General features: G+C 49.7%; 2 protein-coding genes across 3 annotated transcripts; both read left to right on the forward strand.

The window, feature by feature from the left end:
• The first annotated feature begins 3,444 nt into the window (after positions 1–3,444).
• On the forward strand, positions 3,445–17,887 carry LOC118677608 (centromere protein S-like). The gene is made up of 5 exons (XM_036352808.1): positions 3,445–5,249; positions 10,790–10,913; positions 11,592–11,625; positions 15,738–15,804; positions 17,451–17,887. The coding sequence occupies exons 1-5, from the start codon at positions 5,025–5,027 to the stop codon at positions 17,589–17,591; spliced, it is 591 nt and encodes a 196-aa protein (XP_036208701.1). The 5' UTR covers positions 3,445–5,024; the 3' UTR covers positions 17,592–17,887.
• Positions 17,888–18,835: 948 nt separating this feature from the next.
• On the forward strand, positions 18,836–21,949 carry CORT (cortistatin). 2 transcript variants are annotated; one of them, XM_036352810.1, is made up of 3 exons: positions 18,836–20,411; positions 20,499–20,657; positions 21,674–21,949. In XM_036352810.1, exons 2-3 carry the CDS (start codon positions 20,556–20,558, stop codon positions 21,887–21,889), a joined length of 318 nt encoding a protein of 105 aa, XP_036208703.1. In that variant the 5' UTR covers positions 18,836–20,411; positions 20,499–20,555; the 3' UTR covers positions 21,890–21,949. The 2 variants fall into 2 exon arrangements, with proteins under 2 accessions (XP_036208703.1, XP_036208702.1); XM_036352809.1 differs by having other exon boundaries at positions 18,838–20,657.

Raw genomic sequence — 21,949 nt, forward strand, 5'->3', positions numbered from 1 at the left:
ATACATTTTTTAAAATTGATTTGAGAGAGGAAGGGAGAGAGAGAGAGAAAATCAATGCTAAGAGAATCATTGATTGGCTTCCTCCCACATGCCTAACATGGGATCGAGCCCGCAACCTGGGTATATGCCCTGACCAGGCATTGCAGCGTGAGCTCAGCCAGGCAGGTCTTACACATGCTTAGAGGCAGATGCGGAGCTGTCTTTTTAGGAGGGATAGAGACTTTCAGGATGTACACACAGTCACACACTGCATAACAGCGACGTCTAGGTGGATGACAGACAGCATATACGTCAGTGGTACACCACACAGCCCAGGTGTGTGGGGGGCTATACCATCTACAGCCCAGGTGCGTGGGGGGCTGGACCATCTACAGCCCAGGTGCGTGGGGGGGCTGGACCATCTACAGCCCAGGTGCGTGGGGGGCTGGACCATCTACAGCCCAGGTGCGTGGGGGGCTGGACCATCTACAGCCCAGGTGCGTGGGGGGCTGGACCATCTACAGCCCAGGTGCGTGGGGGGCTGGACCATCTACAGCCCAGGTGCGTGGGGGGCTGGACCATCTACAGCCCAGGTGCGTGGGGGGCTGGACCATCTACAGCCCAGGTGCGTGGGGGGCTGGACCATCTACAGCCCAGGTGCGTGGGGGGCTGGACCATCTACAGCCCAGGTGCGTGGGGGGCTGGACCATCTACAGCCCAGGTGCGTGGGGGGCTGTACCATCTACAGCCCAGGTGCGTGGGGGGCTGTACCATCTACAGCCCAGGTGCGTGGGGGGCTGTACCATCTACAGCCCAGGTGCGTGGGGGGCTGGACCATCTACAGCCCAGGTGCGTGGGGGGCTGGACCATCTACAGCCCAGGGGCGTGGGGGGCTGGACCATCTACAGCCCAGGTGCGTGGGGGGCTGGACCATCTACAGCCCAGGTGCGTGGGGGGCTGGACCATCTACAGCCCAGGTGCGTGGGGGGCTGGACCATCTACGATGTTCGCACAATGAAATCTCCTGACAACACATTTCTCAGAGTGTATCCCCATAAGTAAGTGGCGCACAAGTGTGTACTGTGCTCAGTATATACCATGCTTACAATGTAGTCATCTTATTTGCTGTTCCAGTTACTACTGAACAGCATATAACCGAACTCAGTGGCATAATATGGCCACCACTGTACTATTCTCCTAATTCTCTGTGTTAGGGATGTTTTGGTAGTTTGTTAATCCTCACCCGAGGATATTTTTCCATTGATTTTTTTAGAGCAGGAGAGGGAAAGACAGAAACATCAATGTGAGATAAACCAGGGTCCAGGCTGGGGAGGAGCCTGCAACCGAGGCACATGCCCTTGACCGGAATTGAACCCGGGACCCTTCAGTCAGCAGGCTGACACTCCATCCACTGAGCCAAACCGGCTAGGGCTGGGTTAGGAGTTTGGAATAGTGAGGGGGGGGGTGGGGGTGAGGGCGCCTCTCTGTCCCACGATGTCTGGGCCTTAGCTAGGAGGACTGGAAAGCCTGGTGGCGACTCCGGGGCTCGGATCACTTGGAGGTGTCTGTCTTCATTCTGGTGGTGCCTGCTGGCTGTTGGCTGGGACCTCGGCTGGGACTATCCTCGCCATGCACGTGGTCTTGGGCTACCTCAGCGCAAGGTGGCCTCAGGCTCAGCAAACTTCTTACTCGGTGGTTCAGGGCTCCCAAGGGGAGTGTTCCAGTGGACAAAGTGGACATGCATTGCCCTTTAAGACCTAGCCAGGGGTGTCACAGCATTGTTTTTGCCGCATGACCATCAGGAGAGAGACATATGCCCCCAGATGCCAGGGGAGGAGGGTTAGCCTTCCTCTCCATGGCGGAGTGGCAAGGTTCTAGGTAGAGGAGCAAGTGGGTCAGGAGACACTGTTTAGGGCTGGTTTTTTAAATCTGCCACATCTGCTTCCCTTGAAAAGGGCAGTTTGCTACATGGGGATGTTGGGAACCTGGGCCCTACTGAGGATCTCATACGGTGTAAACAGCATGTATAAGACTATAGTGGCATCCTGGCCGCTGTGGCGCAGGTGGCCGAGTGTCATCCTGCGCACCGAAAGGTTGCTGGTTTGATTCCCAGTCAGGACACACGCCCAGGTTGTGGGCTTCATCCCCAGCCAGGGGTGTGCGGGAGGCAGTTGATCGATGTCTTGTCATCACATCGATTTTTCTCTCCCTCTAAAAAGATCAATTAAAAATATTGTTAAAAGGAATGTAGTAGCTATCAGAGTGTATGCCAGGCACTGTTCTACATTCACTCATTTAATACAACACCCTCTGATGGAGGTGCTATCTTTATTATCCCCAATTCACAGACGAAGCACCTGGGTCTCCAGTAACTTGTCTCAGGTCACATAGCTCCTGTAGAATTGGAATTTGAACCCGGCAATCTGGTGCCAGAGTCCACGTGCTCAATGCGTGCACTTCATTTACTCATCGGCATCTTTACTGTACACCTACTGTGTGTCAGCACTCTGCCGGGTGCCATTTTCTAAGGGTGAGAAACGTCAAAAGTTCTGACTTCATGAGCTTACAACACACATATAACAGCTCATGGAGATGGATCTGGGAATCGGCATCCTTGTAGCACGATGTCAGGAAAAGTGAGTGACAACTACTGTTGCGCTAAGTGCTTATGGTCCCCTCTTTAATGCAGCCAAAGGGATCCAGGAAACCGCAAATGTCTGTCTTTGTCTTATTTATGGTGAGAGCAGAGACTGCAGCTAGACTGCTCATAATCAAATTTGCCACTTTCTAGCAGTTTTACCTCCAGCCAAGTCCTTCCACCTGTGGCCTGGCTCCCTCATATATAAAAGGGGTGGGGTACCTTCCTCTGAAGGCAGCTGAGAGCTAAAGTGAGCGCCTACCAAAGCCAGGTTAGTTCACCAGCGCCTGGGTTCCTGGCGTGGCTCGGTGCTGACATCTGGTGGCCAGTACACAGAACTCACTCCGTCCCGGAGGACAATCTTCCAACCACATACACTCCTTCCCTGTAATGCAATAGCTCAGCCCTGGGCCTTTCCGTCGGAGCCTGAAGTGCCTGGGCATTCCACAAGAGCCACTAGAATGATGTTCTTTTGCCCTGGGAAGCAGCTGCTTGAAAATGAGGTCACACGCCAGGCACAAAGCACAGAAAGGGCTGGGAAGCAGCTGTTACTATTTATCGAGCACTTAGGTGAGCCATTTAAACCTCACAACTACGCTGAGGTTGGCACTGTGACCCCCACTTTCAGAAGGAGTGGCCGAGGCTTGGAGAGGCTCTGCGACTTGCTCAGGGTCACAAAGCTGGTGAAAGAGGCTGGGCTCTGAACCCAGGTCTGGCCCTAGGCAGGAGCTCCTCACGGCCTCCTCACCCCACCCCACCTCCCTCCCTCCCAGCCCACCCTCTTTCCTCCCCCAGCTGCAGGGGTTAGGGAGCAGGGCGGGCTACAGGAGGGCAGAGAGGGCCTGCTAAGGCAGGGACACGGATGGGGGAAGTCCCGCCAGAGGTCTGTCCCCCATGCCACTGAGGACCAGGAGACTGGAGACTGGGATTCCCCTGGGGAGTGGTGGGGGGAGAGGCCACAGGTGCCCGTCTCTCAGAGGAAGTGGAAATTAATCAGAAGGCCGATTCCTCCAGAAAGAGGTCTCGCCTTCTCAGCCCTTTGCACACTTTGGGGGGTGGTTACGAGGATGAAGAGGACGAGGAGTGGTTTGTGTTTACCTTTAATTATAAAAGAAGTATGAGCTTTTTAAAAATTCAGATCACAGAAATGTATAAAGTGAAAAATTTGAGAGCCCTTATCTGCCTTCTCCTGGACCCATTGCTCAGAAGTTAACTAACTGTGTTTGTCATCTATTCTTCCTGCTGTTTTTCTATTCCTTTCAAATATCTCCCCCCCACCCGAGATCTGTATGCTTTTTTCCTTAAACAAAAATAACATTATTTGGTAACACCGGTCTGCAAGCTGTTTTCGCTCAGTGTCATAGAGGACATCATTCTAAAGCTGGCAATTTAAATGCATTAGAGCCTTGCGTTTCCAAGAACCCTTTACAGATTATTTTGAAGAATAACATCCTTAGGTTACGTGAATAATCAATCCTAATATCTCCGTATATTGAGCTCTGCCTCCTCAGCCCTGCTGCTTAGGATTCAACTGCGATGGGGGAAACTGCCGGGCGAGACATCTAACGGAAGCCCAGTGTGATTTCTGCTTTGTTTTTGTTTTTTTAAATCATCACCAGGGGATTTTTTATTTTCATTGATTTCAGAGAGAGTGGGAGGGAGGGAAGGAGAGAGAGAGAGAAACATGGATTGGTTGTCTTCTTGCACACACTCCCCAGGGGCCCTGCGTTGGATCTGCAACCCAGGTATGCGCCCTAACTGGAACTGAGCCCAAGACCTTTTTGGTGACAGGACGATGCTCTAACCACTGACCCACAGTAGTTTGAGATTGGCAATGATGGGAGTTTTTACGCCATGGAAAACGGCAAGTGCTACAAATCCGGGTTTGATTTGTTGACTGTTAATGTGTACCTTGTCTGGAGCCTTTACATTGTGAATGGCACAAAACATTGAGAAAATAAATGTTGGGTTACTGTCCCATTCAGCGCGTACTGAATGGGATAGTAACCCAACATTTACCCGTGGTCTGGTTTTGACACTATTGTTGGTGGCTGAATTACAAAAACAACTTGGATCTTGCAAAGCTCAGGGAAGTTAGAGCTGCATGGAAGTTAGCGTAAAGAATGCTGCGGGACAGCCCTGGCCAGTCTTCCCAGTGGGTTGGGCATCATCCCGTGAAAGCTTGCTGGTTCGATTCTGGGTCAGGGCACATGCCCGGGTAGTGGGCTCCATCCCCGGCAGGGGGCGTGCAGGAGGCAGCCGATGGTTGTCTCACTCTCCCTTTCTCTCTCTCTTAAAAAAAGAATGTTGGGGAAACACTCACGTTCGTCCTTTCCCAGGCACTGAGCTGGTCCGGGGTCCGCAGGGAGCGTGGCCCCTCGCCCAGTAAAGCAGAAGCGGGCAGGAGATGGACTGCGAAGGGCCCGCCCCAGAGCGGCCGCCAGGGGGCGCGCGGCACCGGGAGCTTCGCGCTTTGTCCCTCCGCGCGGCCGGTCGCCGGGCGCCGCGGCGGGAAAATCTGACTGCGCCGGCGTGTCGCCCTGTTGACGCACTCGCGCGTCCCGGACCCGCCGCGGTGATGGAGGCGGAGAAGGAGGGGGCCGAGGAGCAGCAGGGACTCTTTTACCGACAGGTACCGGGAAACCGCGTCCCGGCTGGGCTGGGCGAGGACGGCGGGGGGTTTGTGGAGTCGGGAAGCCCTCGGAGGCCTCGGCGCGGCCTGGCCTCGGTGTCCGCCTCCCCGGGCGGCTGCGGCTGCGGCGCGGGAGCCTGCGCGTGCGCCAGCCGGGCTCCTCGGGGCCGGGCGGGGTGGGGGGCGGCCCAGGGTGGGTGCTGGGAGACGGTTTCCATGGTGACGCGGTGGGAGGACGATGCCGATGGTGTGCGGCTCCCCCGGGGCTGGCGGCGGGGCTGGCCTCCGGCTGTGGGGCGGCCTCCGGCTCCCTCCTCAGCCCGGGCTGTGCTGGGTGGGCCGTGAGCGTGGAAGGGAGTCGGGCCAAGGACGAGCCCCAACGTGCTGGCCCCCGCGAGCGGCGCCCGCTCCCTCCCGCCTCTCCCGCCGTGGAGGAGCCGGCCTCGGGGCTGCAGGCGCACCGGCGCCGTCGGGTTGCAGGGTTCACCCTCCCGGGTGCGTCGCATTGCGGCCCCGCGACTCGCGGACGGCGGTGACTTTGCCAAACTCAGTGTCCTTATGGGGAGAGGCGGGTGGTAGCGGGGTTCAGCCCGCCCTCTCCTCGCCCAGGAGTGAGGATGAGCGGAGTGGAGCGGAGCGGCGCTGGGGGGAGGCGAGCCGCGAGGCCATGGCAGCCTCCAAGGGGTTACCCGCGGGGACAGCCTCAAGGGGTTACTTACCCGTGGGGACAGCCTGGAAGGGGTTACCTGCGGGGACAGCCTGGAAGGGGTTACCTGCGGTCGCAGTCTCAAAGGGTTACCTGCGGCCACGGGACATGCGCGGTCCCCTCCTGTGACTGAGGCCTCAGGAGCCGTCTCCCTGCCCCTTTCCTCCGAGGAGCCTTCAGGAGAGGCTGCAAGGCTCCTGTTCCCAACACCCATGCACCGCTCACCTCCGTTGGCCAGTTCGCCTTTTGCTGTATTTTCCTCTTGTTTTCCTGAATTATTTAAGAATTAATGGCGGCACAGCAAAAGAAACTGACAAAACAAGCAGGCAGCCAACCAGATGGGAGACGATATTTGTAAACAGTAGCTCTGACAAAGGTTTAATTTCCAAAATGCATAAAGAACTCATAAAACTCAACACCAGAGGAGAAACCAAGATGGCGGCATAGGTAAGCACCAGAAATTGCTGCCTCACACAACCACTTCAAAAATACAACTAAAAGACAAAACGGACATCATCCAGAACCACAGGAAGGCTGGCTAAGTGGAAATTCTACAACTAGAAGGAAAGAGAAAAGCACACTGAGACTCAGAGGAGGTACAGAAGTAAAGTGCAGAGGTACGGAAGCGCACGTGGAAAGGTCTGGCAACTGAGGAAACGGTTGTCTTTTTCAATCTGGAGGGAGACACAAGCTCCCGACTGCTCTGAACTCCAGTTCTGGGCGAGTCTCTGGGGACCCAGACTCATACGGGAAAGAAACTGGACTGTCTGGCATCAGTCGGAACTCGAGGGCAGCTTTCGCTCAGAGGTGCTTGCAGCGATTACCACAGGACACTGAGACATGGGGCCTCTTAGGGTAGGACTGAGGATCAGCCATAGCTGCTTGCTCCACCCTTTTGATCCCCTGAGACCCTGCCCCACCCAAGCTTTTGCATATGAAAGGCCTGGCCCTTTGCAATCTGAAAATTACCTAACAGACTGCAGCTGGGTCAGAGAGACCCAGAACTTCCAAAAGAAGGCCCAAGGCCCCACAGCTGCTTGCATTGCTTCACAGCTGGGCCTCATCTAGGCACCAGGCACCTCCAAACCCCAAACAAAGAAGAGGAATCTGCAGATTTCTCCATAGCTCCTGCTGGGTAGCCTCAGGCAGAGGCTAAATTAGCACCTCCTTAGAGATCCAAGAGCCAGTGGTCAGAGTGGGACCATCCAGATTACAACTCCTCAGATCCATAAGGGACACACTCAGGGCAGACTCAGTGAGCACCAAAGCTCCACTGAAGCAAGTCTTGCCCCAGAAGGGTGTCTTCAGCACAGAAGTTCTCCCACTGTAGACACAGCTGATTCTCACAGCCAATTGGCCTGGAGGTCAATTCTTCCCAGTGATAATTACAACAATCAAGGCTTAACTACAACAAGACTGTGCACAAAGCCCACAAAGGGGTGCACCAAGAGTGTCCACCTCAGTAATTGGGGAGGCTGATCCACTGGGCCCTATAGGACACCTAGCACAGAAAGCCACTCTGTCAACACAGGGAAGCATAAAAAATGCTGAGACAAAGAAACAGGTCACAAATGACAGAAATGGAGGAAAGCAAACGACTGGATATAGAGTTCAAAACCACACTTTTAAGGTTTTTCAAGAATTTTCTAGAAACCACCGATAAACTTAGTGAGACCCTTGAGGTTATGAAAAAGGACCAACTAGAAATTAAGCATACACTGAATATTATACAGAGTTCCAACAGCAGACTAGAGGATTGCAAGAATCAAGTCAAAGATTTGAAATACGAAGAAGCAAAAAACACCCAACCAGAAAAGCAAAATGAAAAAAGAATCCAAAAATACCAAGATAGTGTAAGGAGCCTCTGGGACAACTTCAAGCATACCAACATCCGAATTATGGGGGTGCCAGAAGAAGAGAGAGAGCAAGACATTGAAAACCTATTTGAAGAAATAATGACAGAAAACTTCCCCTACCTAGTGAAAGAAATAGACTTACAAGTCCGGGAAGCACAGAGAACCCCAAACAAAAGGAATCCAAAGAGGACCACACCAAGACACATCATAATTAAAATGCCAAGAGCAAAAGACAAAGAGAGACTCTTAAAAACAGCAAGAGAAAGAAAGTCAGTTACCTACAAGGGAATACCCATACGACTGTCAGCTGATTTCTCAACAGAAACTATGCAGGCCAGAAGGGAGTGGCAAGAAATATTCAAAGTGATGAATGCCAAGAACCTACAACCAAGATTACTTTACCCAGCAAAGCTATCATTCAGAATTGAAGATCAGATAAAGAGCTTCACAGATAAGAAAAAGCTAAAGGAGTTCATCACCACCAAACCAGGATTATATGAAATGCTGGAAGGTATCCTTTAAGAAGAGGAAGAAGAAGAAAAAGGTAAAGATACAAATTATGAACAACAAATACACATCTGTCAACAAGTGTATCGAAAAATCAAGTGAATAAAAAATCTGATGAACAGAATAAACTGGTGATTATAATAGAATCAGGGGCATAGAAAGGGAATGGACTGACTATTCTCAGGGTGGGAAGGGGTGTGGGGGGTGCGGGAAGAGACTGGACAAAAATTGTACACCTATGGATGAGGACAGTGGGGGGGCGGGTAAGGGCAGAGGGTGGGGTGGGAACCGGGTGGAGGGGAGCTATGGGGGGGAAAAGAGGAACAACTGTAATCTGAACAATAAAGATTTAATAAAAAAAATTAATAGCAAAAAGCTTGGCACATGAACTTGGCGTTTTAATGCTTTAGCATGCATTTCCCAACCACAAGGGCATTCTCTGACATCATCTCAATGATCACCCTCAGAACGTTTAATCAATATTAAAGTTCTATTACATTATTGGATGATGTTCCGTCCACAGTCACACTTTCCCGGTGTCCCAGAGATGTGTCTTGCAGCAGCGTGTTCCTTCATGCAGGCCCCAGGCAGGGAGCATGCCTCACGCCCAGTAGTCCTGCCTCTGGTCTTCCCTGGAGCCCTTCTCCAGCTTCTGGAAGAGTCCATCCGTGGTGGAGGGATTAGTGGGAGGCGGAGGGGTAGTGGGAGGCGGACTCTAGGACATCAGGAGCTGCCTTTTCCTTTCTGTGTTCTCAGCCCCTGGTACCCAGCCTGGCTGTCAATACACAACAAGTGCATACTGATGAGATGAGTAAGGCTGCCCAGAGGGGCTGAGAAAATGGCTTTTATTAAGTAAATTTACCAGGGTGACGTTGGTTAATATTATATAGGTCTCAAGTGTAGAATTCGATGATACTTCATCTGTATATTGCGTTGTGTGCCCACCACCCAAAGTGAAATCTTCTGTCACCATATATTTACCCCATTCCCCCCTGCTCCCAATCTTTCTGGGCTGAGAAAGGTGAGCCTAGTCCTCTGTGCAGTGGTGAGCAGGTTGAGAAACTTTCGTTCAGCAGCTGTTCTTGGCACGGAACAACTGCGGGGCCTGCCCCAGGCGCTTAGAGGGCAGTGATTGAGCCTCCAGCGTCTTTGGCATTGAAAGGGCCCAGCCCAGGAGGAGGTTCAAGAAAGTGCCTGGCACGTTCAGGAGGACCCCTGCCCTGTTTTCTCGCCCTGACCCCATCCACATGGACTTTAAAAAGGTGACCTGGGAGGGCCTTTATTATTAAGAGCCTAAGCAAAACTAAATTAAGAAGGTTGATGTGCTGAAAATTTCATTTAAATATTTTCAAAGCCTCCGACCAAAGCCTCAGTTGACCTCGCTTGTGAAGTCTAAAACTGAGAGAGAGAGATAGGTGCCTCACTTCCCTGCCTGGCCCCTACCCCGGGGTCCTGGGCTTGTGCTCTTTTTATTTTATTTTTTATTATTTATTTTATTGATTTCAGAGAGGAAGGGAGAGAGAGAGAAATGTCAATGATGAGAGAATCATTGATCGCTGCCTCCTGCACACCCCACACCAGGGATCAAGCCCGCAAGCCAGGCATGTGCCCTTGACTGGGATCAGACCTGGGACCCTTCAGTCCACAGGCCAACATCTATCCACTGAGCCAGACCAGCTAGGGGTGGACTTGTGTTGTTGCAGTTCCTCCTCATCTTGCCTCTGCTGTGAACACTTGCTGTCGGGTCCAGCTGTCACCATGTCCTGCGTAGCTCTGTCCCCAGCACAGAGATGGAGCGTACACATTTGACAGGCGATGAGACCTTGGCTTCGCTTGTTTCGGTTCTCTACTCCCCTGCCTGCGGAAGAGAGATGTTTTCCAGTCCAAAAGGGCTGCTGAGGAGCTGTGAGGGTCCTGCTGGGGTGGGCTGGCAAACCAACACTCAAAGGAGGGTCACATGCCCTCATGAATCTTTTCGGTGTTTTCCTGATCATTCAGCTCATCACATGCAGGTGTGGGGTGCAGGAACTTGCAGCAGAGGGATGGGGTCCTTTTGCATTTACTTGATTCACCCCCATCCAGGCAGGAAACCCCTGCCTGGTGTTTCGTTGTGTTCCCCAAGCACCCAGCATATGCCTCGGCTCCCTGGGAACGTGGCGCATATTTGTGGATGAGTCAAGTCACGCAGATCCGTTGCAAGTGCCATCTGACCTCTCTCCCCGCTGACCTGCCGTCTGATTCCTTGTCTCTACTTGACCTAAATCATAGCCATTAGCCAGGAAGTAATGTTTCTACAAGTCACACTCCAGAGGCCCTCATTAATTTATTAGTCCACTCGAAAGTCACTGAGCCGTTAGGGAACGTGCTGCAGGAATTGGGCTGAGCAGACCCTCTCCTTGGCCTTAGTTTGTTAAGATGGGAAAAGGTCTTGTTTGCAGCCTCCCCACGAGGTGTTTTGGTTTTTGCTTCAGAGGCTGAAGGCAGCCGTCCACTACACCGTGGGCTGTCTTTGCGAGGAGGTTGCCTCGGACAAGGAGGTGCAGCTCAGCAGACAGACCATCGCGGCGATTTCGGAGGTGACCTTCCGGCAGTGCGGTACGAAGCCCTGGCCTCCCTGCGTGGGGATAGGGGCCCAGGGGTTGTTTGCCTGAGAGAATGTGTGGGTGGGTGCCGTGGGTATGTCACCACCGCTAGCACAAGATCACTGACACTGTTCACGACACAGTTCTTTTCCTGGCTGTCAGACTTAGTTTATGGAAGAACTATTTTTTTCTATTACACTAACACTGGGGCATTAGCACCTTTATTTTATTGTGTTTTAAACTGCCTGGAACATTAGACATTAAATTTTTTTTTAGACATTAAATTTTTTATTTCCTCGCTTTATAACATTTTTATATCGCCCATAGTTTATTTGACAGGTGAACTTGTGGCATTGGTATTTGCTTGACTTCACAGGAAATTAATGTCCTCCAAGCCCTAACTTGTAGCAAAATGCAAAGTTAAGGGATAGTTTCTAGGAATGAAGGTGTAGCCACAACTACCAGGAAGCTTGTAATAAAGGGTCAAGGTGCCGAAGGACAAGGAGGTCATAGTGAGTCAATGGCTCAAGGCGCCTGTGCAGTGGGGCTTCCTGGAGTGTCCCCTCTCACTTGGAGAGGGTTGTTGTATCAGTTACTGTACTTACTGCAGAAATCGAGAGAGATTTCACTTTTTCTCCTGAAATAAGACTGAGATAAGGGTAGCTGAAGCGCATCTCTTTTTCTCTTTCAGAAAGTTTTGCCAAAGACCTTGAAATGTTTGCAAGGTGGGTACAGAGCTTGATTACCTGCTACTGTGTTTGTTACATTCTATTGATCCTCTCCAGCTGGTGGTATATTTCAGGAGAGTTTTTTTTTTTTGTTTTTTTTTTTTTGCATTTTGTGGAGGCTCATCTCTAATCACGATTCCACAGGAATATAACATCTGCTTTAATCACGTCCATTCAGGCTTGATTTTGCATTTTTTTTGAAAATTTCCAAGTATTTTTTGATCAGTTCTAGGTTTAAAAGGCATGAATGATGTCTCTGGGACTCTGAATGTGCGGGGCTTTTAAGACCATTTCTGCAGGAGGGTGTGATGCTAGCTAGGGTCTGGTCCCCGTGCCAGGCCAGGCTGCACTTTGCGCCAGGCGGTGATTGCTGGCAGGTGGCCGGATGATGACAGCACGGTCCCCCGCTGGCTTGTTCCGAGTGAGCTGTACACTCCTTGAAAAGAGGGTGACTTGCTTTCAGCTGGTAAAGCTTTAGCTTTTACAGGTGATTTATGCTCATCTCTTCAATTAGTACCTCAAGTAATTGAAAACAATTGCAATGAATTGCTTTTATGAAGCAATTTGAATGACTAAGGCCTGAAAGGGCCAAAGCTTTCTAATTTGCTGCCGCTTCTGATTTGGTGCCAGCCTCTCACACCCCACACTTTTCACCTTGCTCCTCGAAGCTCTCTGTTTCTCGGGTGAAATTAATGAATGAATTAAAGCATAGGTTCTCAGAGGGCGGGCTCTAAATCTCTCCTATCCTGTATATATGAGTCCCTAAAAACTGCTTAGCATCTTCAACTTGGCCAAAAGGGATAAGATAATATGGGATACTGATAGCTCGTGTGGTTTATTCATTGTTAATTCAGGCGGTTGCCCCATATGTGTGGCCCATTATCCCCAACCCCTCTGTCTCCTGTGAAATGCACTTACCACCATTACTTGCCATTTCTTTTCTCTCTTTTTTAAAGATGTTTTAAATAAAACTCTTTTTTTATTTGAAAGGGAGACACGAAAGTCTAAATAAGTAGGCAGATTTGATCTGAACGTGAAGCGTGGTGAATAGGAGCAGGTTTCTCACTGCAGCACGCTGCCCTTCGGACAGCAGGAGTGCTGGGGTGCGGGACTGGCCGAGCACTGAGGGTGCGTACTAGCGGCTCTGGCCTCTGCTCGCCACTGGTGTGCCCCCCCCCCCCCATTTCTGTGTTAGCTGTGGGACAAAGCAATGAACATTTTTAAATGCTTCTGCAAAAATATTGGAAATAAAAAAGAAGTTAGAAATATTTAGCATTGAATCACTGAGCGTTCAGTTCCTGTTTTTATAATCACATTAAAAGGTTGATTTCTTTGCCTGGTCCTGGGGGGAAAGTGGTGTGTGTGTCACTCAGACTGGAAGCTCCGCAAGGAAGGACATCATCTTCTAAATCAGCGGTTCTCAACCTGTGGGCCGCGACCCCTTTGGCGGTCGAACGACCCTTTCACAGGGGTCACCTAAGACCGTCCTGCAGATCAGATATTTACATGACGATTCATAACAGGAGCAGCATTACAGTTATGAAGTAGCAACGAAAATAATTTTATGGTTGGGTCACCACATGAGGAACTGTATTTAAAGGGCCAGAAGGTTGAGAGCCACCGCTCTAAATGAAGGCGTCTGTGTACGGCTGTCAGCGGCTGCTGTCCGGGTGACACCAGCGGAGGCTGCACTAACTGCAAGAAGCCGCAGCTTCTGCCGTGTCCACGTGTGCACACGTGTGCATTCACTGCCCCCTCAGACTCCCTCCCAGCACCCCGAGTGGATGCAAGAGCAAATGTTCTTTGAAGACTCAGCCTTTGTCTTAATTTTACGTTGGTTTTCATAATATTCCTGTTTGTTCTCATATAAAAAAAATCCTGTTTTAAAGCTCATCACTGAATAAAATGGATATCCCCAGAGGTCAGCTTTGTTTGTCCTGTGGCTTTGAGTTTTCCCCCTCACCCAGGCTCTACTTCTGGAACTATGTTACTCTGAGAAGTCTGAAATATGTGTTCTTTAGGCTTCTCATAGTAATCAGAGTTCTGCAAGTATTCGGTAATCTTTGTAGGCTGGCTGGGAACCTAACCATTGTTTATGTGAGAAAATACATTTAAATTCTGAATAACCAATTCACCTATAAACTTGGGAAAATCATCTTAATTTAAGTTATGAATTTCTCTTATTTAGCTCTGAAATCTCCAGTCACCTAGTATTGTTAATGTGTTACAGATGAAATGCTTTGAAGAAGATACTCTGTAGTAAGTAAATTCTAGGAACATCCTATATAATAAAAGGCGAATATGCAAGTTGTCCCCTCGGGAGTTCGCCAGCCGGGAGTTCAGCCACTTGCTATGATGTGCACTGACCACCAGGGAGTGGCGCTGAACGAAGGAAGGCCCCGATCGGCCCTGATTGCTGGCCAGGCTTAGGGACCCTACCTGTGCACAAATTTTGTGCACTGGGCATCTAGTTTTGGTAATCATCTTTAAAACCTAAAAGTGTTAATAGGAAAAATGGCTTTGTTCTTTTCCCTAGAAGTTTTGTTGGGTCAGGAGTTTGAATTAGGAGTGTCTGGTGTAGAGTGACCGGCATAGAACATACCCGCCCTCTGTGGAGGAAAGTATCAACACCACACGTGGCAGAGACACTAGATGAGCTGCGTGGTAGAGAGGACTTCGTTGTTCCCTAAACAATTCTTTGTGAAGAGATAAGCTCACCTTACTCTGGAACTAGTTCAGTGTGCTGCTCCCTTTTACTGCACTTCACCAAGAATGAAATACTGACAGAGCAGCCTGACGGTGTGACTGAGGCGAGGGCCACATGTGGCCGTGGCACTTAACATACTCCACCCAGGACCTCAGCGGAGTAGCCTCACGTTGTGGCTGCTGCTGTGTCACCTGGCTGACTCCCCCTCTCTATTGTGGTCCTTGCAGGTGGCTCATTGGAAGTATCTCCTGAAATGGACATTATCTCAGGACAGGCAGCTATTGTCCATCAGAATAAAATGACACGTAATATTTGCACATTTAGCAGGATGGGAAGGAATAATTTGACCAAGTGATGGAGTATAATTTCTGCATGACTTTATCTTTAATTCAACAGATATTTAGTGTTGACTACTATGTGCTGGCCACTTAGGAGTACAAAGATTCCAATCTATTCCTATGTACAAAGTTCCTATTTATTTTTGAAGGAAGTTAGAAATGGCAAGAAAGGGTGTAGAGTTATAAGTTACTGAATAGAGCTTATTATCTAATTACCTTAAATTTTTTAAACATTTATTGATTTTAGACAGAAAGAGAGAGAGAGGGAGAAGAAAGGGAGTGAGGGAAGGAAACATCTATTTGTTCCGCTTATTTATTCATTGGTTGCTTGTATGTGCCCTCACCCAGGATCGAACCCTGAACCTTGGCGTATCAGGACGATGCTCTAACTTGCTGAGTGCCCTGGCCAGGGCTCAATTCACCTTTCCAAGCAAAGATAGGAGGATTGGACTGAGAATTTAAATCCAAGTTATAAGCAAGAAACGACTCTGGTTTAAAGGATGTCCTTTGTTCTAACCAGGCTCTTGCCGAGGGAGCCCCTTACCTCCTTGAGGGGAAGTGGGGTGTTAGGAGACATCTGCCCACGCTCTTTGCTGTAAGTTAGTCCTGGGAGAAGAGCTTCAGGATCTGATCTGAGAGAAGCCAGGCCTCACGGAAATTCTCTTTATTCTTCTACTTAACGTCTCTTAAGCAGAGGCGGTCTTTGTGTTGTGAGACTGCGTTCCCTCTTTTCACTGGAGGTGCAGTGACCTTGCTTTTTCTGTGGTGTTTGCTGTGACCAAGGTGACCAAGCATCCTGCGGAAGGTTAATGCCTCGGGCTCCTGGCCGTGCTTGTATTCCTCGGGCACCCTCGGGGGAGGTGGGCAGATGGGCTTGGCTTTCTCTCGGTCTCTCTAGTCACTTCATTCATTTTTGTGTCTCTGTTGCTTAATGACCTTAATCTGAAAAGATGGGCTACTTAGAGATCCTTGCTAGCCTGCAGTCTGACCATGAACTTTTGTGTTTCATCAAAACTTTAAATAATACCAAACATTTTGGTGAATTGTTTCTGCCCTTTCTACAGACATGCGAAAAGAAGCACAATTAACACGGAAGATGTGAAGCTCTTAGCCAGGAGGAGTAATTCACTGGTGAGAGATGAATTTCTTCCCTCACTCCCCTTTCCCATCAGAATACATTATTCCCAATTAATCACTTGCAGCCATGAAGTGATTCCCCAGGGCACCTTGCATTAAAAACGAGAGATGGTTGAACCGTTCAGACCTGCCTGTAATTTATAGTCTTCCTTTCATTAAGATGGATCTTGCCAAGCCAATTTTAAATTTTCTAATCAGCACTCTCTGGATTTCACAGTTTGCCTTTTTGTAATATCTCAAAACTTTGGTCCCATGTTTCATTCACAGCGTGATGTCAGCGATGGGCACAGGCTAGAGTGAATGGGGATAGTTATGTGCCCTCAGTTTTCCGAGGGCCCAGGTATTGAAGGAATATCGGGACAGCCAGGATGGGCAGGAAATAGTCTGTCTTTTCAAAGAAGTCTGGGAGTCATCTTGACCACGTCCTCGTTTACAGGGGATGCTGTGATCCCCCCAGCCCAGTGGCTGTGATGACAGCAGATCCAGGACGCCCTATGAGGTTCCCTCACTTAGTCCGATCCTAGCAGTTAAAATACTTTCTGTTCCTCCCCATAATGTGAGCTCCACGAGGACAGGGATTTCTGCCTCTTTCTTCTCTGGTCCGTCTGCTGTGCCAGACTAAAGACGGGCACACAGTAGGTGCTCAGTAAGCAGTTGTTGAGTGAATTTCTGCAGCAATTGACTGTTGATAGGGTTTTTAAAAAATAAATATTTATCATGCCATCCAAGCCTCACAATCACCCTATGAGGATTAACAACACAAGTCATTAACCCATTTTACAAACCAGGCAACTGGAGTTGGTAACTTTCCATAGTTAAATATGAAGCTCTCGGGTTGACAGCTGAACCTTGACTTTCTAAACCCTGAACAGTGCTGTTTCTACTGGGCTCTTTGTGGCCTTTGCCCTTCTAACATTCTTTCTCCAAAGTTTACGTCAAGGTTGGGGATGAGATGATTCCCAAGTACAATAGGTAAGGTGCCTGGTGGTGCAGTGAACCAGTGGGAAAGAGAGTCTCTCTTCATGAGTTGCGAGTCGTAACTGCTACTTGGTCAGCTGCAGTGAGCAGTTCTATCTTTTGCAAAGAAATGATCAGTGCAAGTCCTCTTGGAGTACAACCTGCTATTGCTTATTTGTTTATGTTAGACTACGGTTTTGTTTTGGACTCTTATTTTTTTTCATCTGACAGAAGCTTATTAATGAAGACATGCAGCTAAATGTGTGCATTTGACTAAACTGTCCCTAAAGGCACTTACCTTATATCCCTGGTATGTGGTACATAGTAGTTGCTGAACAGTTTTAGTTGGATAAATTGGGGGGAGGGGTTGACCAAATTTGTGTTTTGTACAGTATATTTGTGATGGCATGCCTTCTGCAAGCTTCAAGTTTTAATTCATTGATTACTCAAGGAACTCCTTCCTGGCGGTAGCACATGTGAGCAGCAGTGAGTTGCCTTGTAGTTGATTCGGCTTCTGGAAGAAATGTGAGGCTCTGTCTAACCCTAAGGAATGTGCGCCAGGCTCTTCCCCCCACATTCTTTCAGTGGGAGTGGTGGGGAGATGGTGCAGATTCATCCCCTAGACTTACAAAATGGCTTTGCAACCAGATAAAAATATCATTTTTAATATTTTTTTTTTGTAGCTAAAATACATCACAGAGAAAAGTGAAGAGATCACTAAGTTTAATGTAGAACGAAAAACAAAGAAGAAAAAGAAATTGGAGGATGAAAACAAAGATTCGTTGGAGCCAGCAGAGGCTGGAGGAGTGGGCAGTGAGAATTAAACTCTGTTACCGCTTGGACAAAGCAGCCTCAGCAGGGAGAGCCTCCGAAAACGCATATTGCCACCAAGGGAACTTGGAAGGGAGAAGAGATTAAACAACAAAAACAAAAAAAGAGGCGAGGGGGCCGTTTGTGCTCTTTCTCCAAGTCAGTGACCGCAAACTTTAAAAGAGAATGGGAAAGGCAAGCAGAATGCTCCCATCCCGCGTCACTGAAGCACATGGAAAGGTTCGTATTTCAGTGGTGTGTGTTGGAAGTTGTATCTATTGCAATTAATAAAATTGTGTTGGCAGTTAAATATGGTTGATTTTTTTTCAAGCCAAAATCAGTCATTTCTTAATTCTTTTACGTAATTTTTTAGGCTGACAATTCCTGAAAATGAATAAAGCTGTATTTATTTAGTTCTTTTGATTACCAATGTTTTAAACCCATGTCACGTGATCACAAGGTAAAAAGGGTTGGGAAATGTTCCTGTTTACCTTTTAAGTGAGGTTTTCTCCAGAAGCACAGTTTTTGTGATTTTCCTCGGGCTGTGTTGTAATTAAACTGCTTCTGCTGGGGAGAAGTTTTGCTCGAGGAAACCTGGCCTGCGACTCCGAACACTCAGTGTGTTGTCCTCTGTCTTATTTGTGAGGTGATGCTCCCAGGAGCCCCAGTCTGCCTGCCTTTGGGGGTTGCTTAGAGGTCCAGGCCGTGCCTTCCCCTGTAGGGGCAGGAGGGTGGAGAGAAGGGACGGCATGTACAGAGCCCTTTCCCTGTGCCAGGCCCTGCTCTGGGTGCTCCCGGTCGTCCTCCCTGGATCTTCACAGCTTGTTCCGGGCACATCTGGTTATTCCCGTTTTACTGATGAGCAAGCTGAAGGGTGGAGAGGTTAATGTCTACTGACCAGTAGAGACTGTGTACATTCGGGGTGCTGATTTGAGGGGCGAGAGGAAAAAGGACATGCATTTTGGACAGGGTTTTTACCATCCATGCCCAAGTGATTAGCAAAAGACACCCCAAAGTCCGACAATCAAAAAGAGATGCCCAGCTGTGATCATAGTAAAGCATTGAATTCAAACTTTCGTTTCGGCTTCTGCAAAGAGCTAATCTCAGATGTTAATTGTAACATCTGTGTGTCACATCGGTGAAGGAAAAGGAAACCAAGAAGCCTTCCATCTTTGCAGGACATTCCAGCCAGAGATCTGTATGTTGGTTTCATTTTCAGATAAACTCTCTTAAAACTCCTCCTCAGGGAGAATCTAGAGACTAGATACCATGGACTTTCCAGAGGTTGACAGGCCTAGATTTGCACCCTGCTTTTGCCACTCTAGTAGCTGTATGGCTTTCTGAAACTCTGTGTTCTTACTCGTAACAGTGACTAGGGTTAAAAATCCCTGGCAGTGAGGTATATGTGACAGGAAGAGGGGGTGGGAAAGGCCGCACCGCCTCATACACAGCGATGTCCAGGAAGAGTTCATCGGAACATGCCTAGTCCCTCTACTGACGGTGGAGTCCACAAAGAACCCTTAGGGTCGTTAAGTCCATCTTCCCACCAACTGCGAACCCCTTCCGCCGCATTCCCGGGGTGTGGCTCCCCAGGCTCTGCTGAACTCCAGGGACGAGAGCCCTCTCTTATTGGACACTAATTCCAAGTTTCTTCTGTTGATAGGGAAAACTCTTCCCCCTCCTAACTTCTCTCTGGGTCCTGTTCTGCCCTTTAGAATGAGCAGCCTTCGTTTTCCTTTTAATCAAAGTTCCCATGGTATCTCTTTTCAGAAACACACATTCTTGCATCAAACATTGGATGATCAGCTGCCCGAAGGCAGACTTCGGGTGGTGAACGGTGGTCGCTCGGTGCTGGTGCGGCGCCTGGCACGGTGGGCACCGGGGAAGACTTGTGCCCTGGAGTCCAGGATGTGCTCGCGGGATAAGCTGGAGCCCTTGCTTAGGTTACTTGGTTCCAACCAGGGGTCTCTAGCGCTCATAGTGAAGAAGAGCCAGAGCTGGCACAGAGGACACCCAGTCTGCACTGAGCGGTGGCACCGTCCTCAGGAGGAGAGTGCGCCCAGGAGCTGGTCAAGTGCGGGTCGTTCAGTAAAAGATGTTTTACACCTGACACGAAGCAGTATATTTAATCTTACTCTTCGTGATGCACTCTAATTTCTGTTCATTCAAAAAAAGTGCTAGTTTCTGACCCGCTAGTGGGTGGTCAGTAGCAGTTTGAAAAACACTGGACTTGAGCCTGGCCACTCCGGTGTCAGCATCACCCGGGTGCTCGCTAGAATGTGGGGCCTTGGCCCTCCTGGCACAACATGAGAATCTGCTTTCTAGTCTTAACCTCATTTAGGCGGTTTGGTTCACATCACAGTTCGAGAAGGCCTGGGCGGGACGATAGCGTCTGGCCTGCTGGCTGGGGAACCATCACTGGGTTGTCCTTGCCTGCGATTTGGCGAAACCAGGCGATGCTGGTCTAAGTGGCTCCCTGAGCCCTCTTGCCTCGTTTCTTCTGCCCGTAGCAGAGTCAGCCCTTCTCTTTATGGGCAGAATTGCAGGTTGTCAGCTCCTTACCCAAGGCGAAATGTATACCATGTGGAATTGCTCGGTTTTGTCGGCACGGCCTCCTGCTTGCTGTGGGCATGATTAGGAGGATGTGGGACTTCTTTAGAAGCAAGTGCACGTGAATTGCAAAGGAAGAGCAAATCGGCTCTAAACACAGCAAAGACCCGCGTCTTTAATGAAGGGTTAAGTCCCACCCAGAAGCGCCTTTGTGGGCACGGATTGCTCTGGCATCTGCGTCACTGCTTGAGTGTGAAGGAGGAAGGGGTGCAGGCTTCACACAGGTTAGTATACAGAAAACCAGCTGCAGGTTGAGCTAAAAATACCCCCAGGCTCCAAAGAGACCCACGTCCACAAAACACCGATTTCAGGGCTGCCAGGAAAGACGAGCAGCCGCAGAGCTGGAGAGGAGCCAGTCAGCCCGCAGGATGCCGCTGCCCCTCTGCCTGCTGCTGCTGCTGCTGCTCTCCGCGGCCACCGCTGCCCTGCCTCCGGAGGGTGGCCCTGCTGGCCAGGACAGCGACAGGGAGGTGAGTAGCCCCGACTTGGCCACATGCTAGCCCACTTTCTGGCTGTCTCGCTGCCTGGCCTGTTTGGCCACGCCTGGGGACTCCCTGGCACCCGCACGGCTGAGGGTGTCGGACGGGCTGCGGGCTGAACCTCAGTGTTCCCTGCTGCCCTGGGGTCCTGTGGTGTCACAGACCATGGAGTCTCGCTGAGCGCGGAGCCGAGGCGGCTGGGAAGTTCTGAAGCTCAGGCGGGCTTGCTCATGCTAGCGGCCTCCATCTGCTGGTCTGTGAACGCTCAGGGATTGGACCAGTCTGCTGTACTGCGAGCATGGCGCTCACTGCACTGTTAAGCCACACACACTTCTAGAGTCTTAATTTATACACCCGGCCCATGTTCTCACCGGCTCGGATGAATTGACATCGTTACTTTTTCACTGTGAGAACGTGCAACTTCATGGGGTGATTTATTTTTCTCTTTTTTCCATTTTGAAAAAGTTCCAAGGAGAGTACATAAAGTTGACCATTAAAAATGGATTTTTCTCTGAAATTACCAGATGAGTCTCAGACAGGTCATTTATCATCAGATTACTCCTGGAACCTTTCGAAGGAGTTTGAAAGACCAGGATATAACGTCTCAATCTGATCTGTCTTGAAGAGCAATTTGTGGACGGCCAGGAGGAAGGCCAGAGAGGGAAAACCTGCTCATCTAATTACCTGACCCACCCCGGGGCTCCTGGGCTGCCACTTATCGGGGAAATGGCAGGTCTCCTGACCGCTTCAAATTAAGGACCTCAGCAAAGATTATGGGAAAAACAAGTCGTCTTTTTCTTTCCATGATTGAGAATTCTCAACTTTTCCTTTAATTAGAGCAATGCTGTTAAGGTGTTCTCTTAACTTCCTCACCCTTTAAATGGATACGTGATTTATTCTGGAGCAATTTTATTTTTTTGAAGGAAGGAAGGATGGAGGTATTTGTCTTCAGTTGCTGGCTGAGCCAGATGGTTGATTTTTCTTTGTCCTCTGCTTCTTTTCAAAAGCATTTGCAGGAAGTGGCAGAAATGAAGAACAGCCTGTTGACTTTCCTGGCTTGGTGGTCTGCGTGGACATCCCAGGCCAGAGCAGCACCCTTCATGGGAGGGGCGGCCGGGGAGGTGTCCAGGCGGCAGGAAGGCCCGCCCCCGCAGCAGTCCGCGCGCCCAGATAAGGTGCCCTGCAAGAACTTCTTCTGGAAGACCTTCTCCTCCTGCAAGTAGAACCCTACCGATTACTCATGCAAGGAAGTGCAACGATGGAGCCAAATAAAATGTATTAAG

The sequence above is a fragment of the Myotis myotis genome, unplaced genomic scaffold, assembly GCF_014108235.1.
Source record: "Myotis myotis isolate mMyoMyo1 unplaced genomic scaffold, mMyoMyo1.p scaffold_m19_p_2, whole genome shotgun sequence".
In the NCBI taxonomy this organism is placed as follows: Eukaryota; Metazoa; Chordata; class Mammalia; order Chiroptera; family Vespertilionidae; genus Myotis; species Myotis myotis.

Excerpts from the sequence above, each read along its gene's own strand:
- LOC118677608 (XM_036352808.1), top strand. The coding sequence starts at position 5,025 with ATGGACTGCGAAGGGCCCGCCCCAGAGCGGCCGCCAGGGGGCGCGCGG. Across the intron at positions 11,626-15,737 it reads GACCTTGAAATGTTTGCAAG|ACATGCGAAAAGAAGCACAA; the intron begins GTGGGTACAGAG and ends CCCTTTCTACAG. Across the intron at positions 15,805-17,450 it reads CCAGGAGGAGTAATTCACTG|CTAAAATACATCACAGAGAA; the intron begins GTGAGAGATGAA and ends TTTTTTTTGTAG.
- CORT (XM_036352810.1), top strand. The coding sequence starts at position 20,556 with ATGCCGCTGCCCCTCTGCCTGCTGCTGCTGCTGCTGCTCTCCGCGGCC. Across the intron at positions 20,658-21,673 it reads GCCAGGACAGCGACAGGGAG|CATTTGCAGGAAGTGGCAGA; the intron begins GTGAGTAGCCCC and ends TCTTTTCAAAAG.